Source organism: Arachis ipaensis, chromosome B03 (assembly GCF_000816755.2).
Source record: "Arachis ipaensis cultivar K30076 chromosome B03, Araip1.1, whole genome shotgun sequence".
NCBI lineage: Eukaryota > Viridiplantae > Streptophyta > Magnoliopsida > Fabales > Fabaceae > Arachis > Arachis ipaensis.
Genome location: NC_029787.2, coordinates 40,360,429 through 40,369,612, shown reverse-complemented (window position 1 = coordinate 40,369,612; position 9,184 = coordinate 40,360,429). Strand labels below are relative to the sequence as shown.

The window sequence follows — 9,184 nt, the reverse complement described above, 5'->3', positions numbered from 1 at the left end:
CAAAATTTTCAATTAGGTCCCTATACTTTTTTTCCTTTCAATTGGGTCCCTATACGTTAATTTTTTTTTCAATTTAGTCCTTATTAACGTTAAACGTCAAAAAAAATGTTAGTGAATTATGAAATTACTTGTATACCATTAGGGACCCAATTGAAAAGAAAAAAAAATATCGGGACCTAATTGAAAATTCGATAAAACTATAAATATTCAATGAAAGATATTCCTATAATCCCTATTCAATGATTCTACAACAAAAAAGATATTTCTATAATCCTTTTTATTTTGTCACTATCATTCTTTTGTTTATTTATATATAAATTATACCAAAAATACTTTCTCTTTTTTTTTTAACTTTCAAAATATCTTATCTTAAGAACATACTAAAAAATAAAAGATTGGATAAAATGAAATAGAAATAATAGTAATAAATATATATAAAATAAATTGTCAAAATTATCCCCACAAATATAACAAATCAAATTTTATACAATACAACAAGATAAAGAATTTATTAACGTAACTTTTTCTAAAGAAAGAATTATATATCAGACAGAAGAGTATGTTCTCATTGCTTTGGACTCCACATGTTACTGATGCTTTAGCTCTCACTTTCTTCAAGTACCAGATACTTGCTCCAATTCCAAATGCCCCAGCAACCTAAATGCCAGTTATTGTTCCTGCAGACACAACACATTACACTCATTTTCAACTTGAAAAAGTTTGCTATGAACAATAATCAATACACCACTTCAATTGACAGTAACAACCTGCAATTACATGGGCCCTCATATTATGCTGCGCAACATTATAATCTGTAAAATAACATACAAAATCCAATTCATGATCATTACTTGGCAGAATTATATTATTGACGTTGTAAGATACCTTTGCAATGAGTAGTGAAATTTCCATTCTCACAAAGGCACATGAAACTCTCTCTCTCTCTCTCTATATATTAAACCGCAAATTTGCCTTGGAAATCTCTCACGACCTGGGCAGCAGGATAGGGACCACGATCTCTGAGAGTTCTGTATGCCTCTATGACAATGATCAATTAAACTCATAATCAATTAATAATAGATAAAATACATAATCAGAACTCATAATCAATTCAACTCTCTCAAAGGCATTTAATCAAACACCTTATCTCCAATCTCACCTCTTTTCTTATTTCTAACATAATCAATTAATTACAGATGAAATACATAATCAGAACTCATAATCAAAATTTTTTAACACAATCAGAACTAATTTTAGCAAACTAAGCTTCACAACTAGATTAATTGGTTCTCCTTATCATTCAGGATGCTGGTTACCTAATCAAATAAAGTCAAATTACATACAAGCAGCAACCAAAAATAAGCATAAGCAAAATTAGAGGTATTTAACAATCAAGATTTCTGATGAGCCGAATTCACACCCCATTATAAAATTTATGAATCCGTTCTTTTGGCAAGCGCACCAAAATTTTTGTCAAGTAATAACCCACAGTGGAGTGGGATCGTATCCACAAAGATTGATAGATTTGAGCAATTTTAATCAATTGGTGAATTATTCAAGCTAAGCAAAATAGATTGTGATTACAGAATTGTAAATGTGCAGAAATATAAATGACTCAAAAGTAAAGGAAAGCAGTAAATAGCAGAATTGAAAATGGTAACAAAAAAATAAAGAGCAGAAACTTAAATGACTTAATTGTAAATAGGAATGGGGAATTGCAGAATGTAAAGAAAGCTATAAAGAAAGTAGAAGATAAGGATGAGGGAATTCATTGAGATCAGGAGATGTTGTCTCTTTGGATTAAATCTAGATCATATCCTCTTCAATCATGCAACTCATTGACCTCTTAGCAATCATGATTGATTGAGCCCCAATCCCTTGGTGACTCAATCTCTCAGATCTTGATCAATAGCCAATTCCTTGGTCTAATTGCTCATGAAGAGAGATATGCTTGGTCCCTGATTATACCACTCATCATCATAGGTCCAAGTAGAGGGAGGATTTTATGTCACCATATCCAAACACCAAAACCCAGATCCTACTCAAGTGTGAGAAGAGATTTCTAGCATGATTTCATGTTTCCTTTTCCAAGGTTTCCATGAAACCCATTTTGCATTCAACTCCTTTTCCAAGGTGATTAAACACTAGCATGAAGAACGAAATTCCTTCTAGAAAATCAAAGAGAAGATGAAGAGAAGAAGAAATTTACTATCATTAATCCATCAAGTACAACAGAGCTCCCTCTCTCAATGAGAGGGAATTTAGCTACTCATAGCTCAAGAAAAAGTAAAAGATGGAAAAAGTGAATCTAACTATACTTCAACTAATAGCTCAACTGCTTAACTCCTTCTTCAGTACTTCCAAGGGGTATTTATACTACTCCTAACACTAGCAAATAAAGAAAATACAAAAGTGAAAGTAAAATTACATTTTGGAGGGAAATAAACTCATAAAACGTGATCTCACAGCTGGCGTGTGATTGGCACTTCAGTGGCGTGCCACGCCTTGCTCTGATTCTGCCTTGGCGTGCCATGCCCAATCCTCAACTAGCACACCTCCCTTCACTGACCACCCTGGCATGCCACGCCTTCAAGCCCAAGTGGCACGCCCAGGCCATTTTAGCTTCTGGAAATTTGAACTAGCGTGGCACGCCCAGAGTTTGGCGTGCCATGTCCAGAACTCTAGTGGCACACCCAGGTCTTCTCTTGGGTGATTGGTGATGATGGCGTGCCACGCCTGAGACTCAAGTGGCACGCCCAAGTGATTTTTAAAGCTGGCGTGCCACGCCTTCGATACCAAGTGGCATGCCCATATGGTTGGCCTTGTTTCTCCCTCTCTGGAAAATATAACCAGTGTGCCACGCCCATCATTTCCCTTGGTTCCAGTAGCTGGCGTGCCACGCCTAGCATTCAAGTGGCACGCCCAGTTGGAAATCTTGAGCTAGCGTGCCATGCCTTTGACACCAAGTGGCACGCCCAGCCTTTGCTTTGGCCTTCTTTGTACCTTGGCGTCCCATACCCAGATGCTCAAGTGGCACGCCCAGCCTTTTTAGCCTTCAACTTCCTCTCTAAAATTTTGTACCAGCGTGCCACGCCAATCTGCTCAAGTGGCATGCCCATTCATTTGTGTCCTTCTTAACTTGGCGTGACACGCCTGGTTCCTCAAGTGGCACGCCCAAGTGATTTTAAAGCTGGCGTGCCACACCTTCTATACCAAGTAGCACGCCCATGGCTCAAGTGGTGGGTTAGGCGTGCCACTCCTATCCTGGCGTGCCACGCCCCTTTGGTGGCCTTCATCGTTGCTCTCTGAAAAGTTGTACTGGCGTGTCAAGCCCAGCTCCTGGCGTGCCACGCCCATGTATATGCTTGGGGGATCCTCTCTGGACTTTAGTATTGGCGTGCCACGCCCAGCTTCTGGTGTGCCACGCCAGTGCAATTTTGTGGCGTTTGCTTTAAGTGGCACGCCCGTTTCGCACGCCCATCTTGTTTTGTTGTTTTCTTCCCCTTTTTGATGTCTTTTTCACCTGAAATTCAGCAAAAAATCATTTCAAAGCACTGTACTATAATGTTCATCAATTAATGCATGAATTGTAATGATCTAATGAGATTATGCCCTTTTATGGTCCTTTTTATGCAAGAAGAAAGGGTAGATGATGCAAGTCATCATAACACCAAACTTAAGCTTTGCTTGTCCCAAGCAAATTAGTGTGAGTAGCCCCTTCTTATGACTCGAGACTTTGACCTTAAATAGATGCAAACATGACTAAGAGTAGGACTAAGTGCTTAATTATCACATGCATGAATAATTTTGTTTCAATGTCACAAAGGTTCCTAGATCCTTGAGGGTTCCTTCAAGTATAAGCTTCAGGGGTCCTTTTTATTGATTGTCACCTTGAAGTAGCAAGAGTTATTTCTTTTTCTTTTTGGTTGTTCTTTTTTTTCTATTTATTGACCACGACTCTAAGTGTTTTGTCTCAAGATAACCCTTTAGTTAGGTTTTCAATTAGCACTCCTAAACCAGTTGGCTTTAGGGTACTAGGTGTTGAAACACCCCTATGAATTTACTTGCCTAGGTTTCTTCTTGACACATCTTCACCACAAGCATCTACTAGGTTCTCTAACTCTTGGGAGCTTCTTAAAGTTTCTTTCCCTCCTAGTAGTTGATGCTCAGAGCCTTGGGTCTTTATTGCTTACTACTTCTTGGTTCTATAGATGTTCAAAGAATACCCGTTAACCTTTACTTGTCCTACCTTCTAGGACTAGTTACCTTTCATGATTTATTTTCCCTTTTTTATTCATTCAAGGTTCTACACTTAGTTTCCTGTTTTTTATTTTTTGAATGATCTCTCTTGGTCTTAATCTCTTTTATTCTTGCTCTTATAACAACTCAGAACAATTCTCATAAAGACAACTTTGCTTTTATTGATATTGTAAAAACTTGAAATAACATTGCATTTTCTTTCTTAAAATTAAAAAGGACTCACAAAAGACTTCATGATATAAAAAAACTAGATAATGAAAATAAACTATCCTAATGTTGCAATTATTCAAAAACAGAATTTAAAACAGAGAGAAAAACTTAAACATGATTCAGAAATTAGAGAGTGTCAACCATGGGACTTAACAACCTTGAGCAGCTTCAACTTCAGTTCATTGGCCCTTTGTCGTTGTCTTTCTTTTTGGAAGGGGAGGAGTCATCTTCATCCTTGTTGGAGGATCCTTCTTGTGCTTTCTTGTCCTTAGGCTTCCAAAATCCTAGCCTTCTCATGTAGTTTCTTTCATCCTTCTTATGCTTGGCCAGAATTTCTTCTTGTTTTGCACTTAACTCCTCCATTCCTTGCATGAATGTTGGGTATCCTGGGTTTAGAGCGGCCACAGCATTACATAAGTGATTCAGTTTCGCTTGTGTGTTGATATCATATTGCCTCCTCGAAATGGTTCTAGCATCATAAAGGTGTCTGAACTCAGCAAGGTTCCTCTGTTGCCATTTGCCTTGCTCTACAATTTTATCAAGTGCACTTCGCACCTCTCCCCAATCAAACTGTTCCTGCTGCTCCTTCCTCATGTGCTCCCAACTCTCTTGGAGTTATTGTATGCTCTGATTCACTTGGTTCCATTGTTGTTGTTGAGTATCCTTGAATTGGTTGACATCCTCCCTCAGATGGTGTAGGTCTCCCTTCATTTGGTGTACATCTCCTTACAATTGCTCCCAATTAAATCTCTCTGAAAATGGTTGGTATTGCTGATATGGTGGTGGTTAGAGTGCTAGAAAATATGGTTGCTCCTCTGCCTCTTTTTCTTCTTGTTGTTGTTGTACATGTGGCTCATGAGCATGAGCTCTATGCTCCCTGGCCCTTTGAAGTGGGTTGACAGCCACCACTTTGGTCATCTTCTTGGCAGTTATGGGCTTTTCTTGCTCCACTAGCATTTCATCAATTATCCTCTCTACCACTGCTTCATCACAGAGCCTTTGGATGATGCTGGGGAATGCCAACCTTGAGCTATCTTTGGTGATTTTCAGAATTTTGTTGATGTTGTTGGCAATCAATTCCCCAACACTGACATTCTCACCTTTCATGATGCTGTATATGAGCACAGCTCTCTCTTTGGTCACCTCCGAAGTGTTGGATGTAGGGATTAGGGACCTCCTCACAAAATATAGCCACCCTCTAGCTTGGGGCTCAAGTCTCTTCTTCTCAGTTGGTTGGGCCTCCCATCCTTATCATTTATCCATTGTACATTCAACACACAAATTTCATTTAGGATTTCATCAAATCCTGGCTCTTGTTGCTTCATTCTCTCCTTATAGCTCCAGGTGGAGGTTGTCTGCTTCACCATCAGCGTCCTCTCTATGTTAGTGGGGCTGTAATCAATGGACTTCTCCCTTACATAGCTAAGATAGCCATAAGGTTGTCCTGGCTGAGGCATGGCATTAGCATAGAACTCTCTCACCAAGCTTTCCACCACCTTCCTTGGAGGATTGCACAAGAGAGCCCAGCCTCTATTATTTATCTCCCTGTTGATCTCAGGGTGCTCATTCCTCCCCAGCTGGAAATCGACCTCTGGGATAATCCCCCTCTCACTCACCTAACCATAAAACTGGTTTTGGTTGAATGAGGAGAGAAACTTGTATTCATTGAAACCTGCACTTGAGGATCTAGAAGTTGGTTCCTTAGTCTTTCTTTTCTTTGATGCTGTTGAGGTTTTTGGTGGTGCCATTGAGTTGAGGGGGTGTATTTAAAGGTTTGAAGAAGGTTGGGGAAGGTTTCAAAAAAGAGCAAAAAAAAATAAAGTTTTGCTCCAACACCTAACTTAGAGCTTGATCGTCCCGATCAAGAAAAAGAGTATGGAAGTGGTGAAAGAAAGGTAAGGGGAAAAGAAAAGAGATTAAAAGAAGGAAGGCTTTATGGAGTCTTTTAGTCTGTGAGATGGGGTTTGAAGTGTGGGGAGAGGTGGGAAAAGTAGGGATTTTTATAGGTGTGTAAAGTGGGGTTCGAATGGTGGGAAGTAAAGGAATTCAATATTTTCCCACTTGGGGAGTGGCGCCTAGCGTGGGAAGAGGCGCCAATCCTTATCCCACTTCACTTCCTGCATGTTTTGAGTTCCAAAGTGCAAGTACACTTTGACCTCTTTGCTTTATGTGCTATCAATCATGTGGGTCCCATTCTCTCTCCTGAAAATAAAACTGAAACCTCATTAGTAATGACAAAAGAATCCTCCACATTCCTCTTTGATATGGATGGCTGAATTTGCAACTGATGGGTGTCCCTTGGGACACCAAACTTTATCCTATTGCATCATAATAAATTGAGTTTATCATTGGGTTTTTTAATGTGTTCATAAAGGTAGAATAATTCCAAAATCTTTTCATATACTTTTGCTTTCATCCTCTTTTGAACACATTTAAATCACGTTCATGCTCTTCCCAATATATTAAATGCTTTCAGATTTAGTAGTATTGGGCTTTGCTAGATGGTGGTATTTTGTGTGGTGGTGGCCACACCAAACTTAATCTCTGGGCTTACCTTTAGTCATAATTTGTTTAAGGTTAGTAAGCCTAGATTAAGTAAATTGGTGGCCACACCAAACTTAGCTTTTTAGCTAGCTCTCAGCCCAATAGCTCATCATTAGCACATGTATTCATCAAATTGCATTTTCAGACCAAAAGGAAACGGAATATAAGGGTCTCCTAACTACCAAAATAGAAAACAAAATTCTTAATCCACTATCTACAATCTACTTCTAGAAGGCAAGAAAACATAAATTTTCAACTGACATTCAAATTATCTAAATTGACAAATTTTTAACTACTTCTAAGAAAGCAATAAATCAAAAGGATATAAAATGTTGGGGTGCCTCCCAACTAACGCTTCTTTATCGTCACTAGCTTGACGTTCTTCCTTTGTTAGCTGAGGTTGTAGCTCACTCTCTTCTCATCCAATGAGTCCCTTAGGTAATGCTTGAGTCTTTGGCCATTCACAGTGAAGTTCCTTTGTGTTTTGTCTTCCATGAGCTCTACATGGCCATAGGGGGATACTTTGAAGATGGTGAAGGGTCCTGACCATCGAGACTTAAGCTTCCCAGGGAAGAACTTGAGTCTCGAATTGTACAGCAGCACATTTTGCTCTTCAGTGAACTCCCTCCTTGCTATCTTCTGATCATGCCACCTTTTTGCATTCTCTTTGTAGATCTTTGTACTCTCATATGCCTTATTCCTAAACTCCTCTAGCTCATTCAGTTGCATAAACCTCCTTTCTCCAGCAGCTTGTTCATCAAAGTTCAACATTTTTAGATCCCAAAATGCTCTATGTTCAAGCTCAACTGGTAAGTGACAAGCCTTACCAAACACCAATTGGTATGGAGACATTCCAATAGGTGTTTTGAAGGCTGTCCTGTAGGCCCATAATGCATCATCCAACTTCTTAGACCAATCCTTTCTTGAGCTTCCAACAATTTTTTTAAGAATTTTTTAAGCTCCCTGTTTGAAATCTCTGCTTTCCCGTTAGTCTGTGGGTGATATGGAGTTGCCACCTTGTGCTTTACTCCATACTTGGAGAGGAGTGCTTCAAGTTGCCTATTGCAGAAGTGTGTCCCTCCATCACTAATGAGGGCTCTAGGCACCCCAAATCTGCTGATGACCGGAATTCACTTCCCATATAAAATGAATCAGTTCTTTGGCAAGCGCACCAAATATCGTCAAGTAATAACCCACTAGGAGTGGGGTCGAATCCCACAGAGATTAACAGATTAAAGCAAACAATAGTTAATTGATTATCCTAGTTAGACTATTCAGTTTTGAGTAATAAGCAACAAGAAAAGTAAATGACATGAAAGTAAAGGAAAGCAATAAAGTGCAAGAAAGTAAATGGCAAGGAAAGTAAAGTACAAGTAAAGTGCTGGAAATGTAAAGTGCAAAAAATGTAAATAACCATAAAGTAAATAAAAGAAAGAAAGATAAAATAAGGATTGGGATCAAGAGATATTGCATTCTCTGGATTAATTGATTTCATCTCATCTTCAATCAAGCAACTCATTGACCTCTTGGAAATCATGATTGATTGAGCCCCAATTCCTTGGTGACTCAATCTCTCAAATCTTGATCAATAGCCAATTCCTTGGTCTAGTTGCTCATGAGAAGAGATGAAGAATGGTCCCTGATTATACCACACACTTTCATAGGTCCAAGTAGAGGGAGGATTATATGTCACCATATCCAAACACCAAAACCCAAATCCTACTCAAGTGTGAGAAAGAATTTCAAGCATGGTTTTATGTTTCCTCTTCCAAGGTTCCCATAAAACCCAATTACATTCAACCTCTTTTCCAAGATAATTGAATGCTAGAATGAAGAACGAAATTCTTTCTAGTAAATCAAAGAGAGATGAATAGAAGAAGAAGAATAAAAATAATCAATCCATTGAAAAATAATAGAGCTCTCTTTCCCAATGAAAAGAGTTAGTAATTCATAACTAAAAGATATTTACAAAAGTAAGAAAGAAAAGAAAGGAAGCTGATGGTGAATAGAGAGGGTCCGAGGACTCCCCCAATCCAGCCATGAGTAATTCTATAAAACTAAGGCCTTTATATAGGCTCTCCTAAATTACAAACTTAAATGAACTTAAAAGAAAATTACAATAAAATGAAAACAAACTATTCTAGATGCTTCTTGTGGCCTTGATTGATTG

General features: G+C 38.6%; 1 protein-coding gene across 1 annotated transcript; it reads right to left on the bottom strand.

Moving 5' to 3' along the window:
* Positions 7,127 to 7,785, bottom strand: LOC107633025. Its single transcript, XM_016336659.1, has 2 exons — positions 7,426 to 7,785; positions 7,127 to 7,192 (listed from the first exon to the last, which is right to left on the bottom strand). The coding sequence occupies exons 1-2, from the start codon at positions 7,783 to 7,785 to the stop codon at positions 7,127 to 7,129; spliced, it is 426 nt and encodes a 141-aa protein (XP_016192145.1).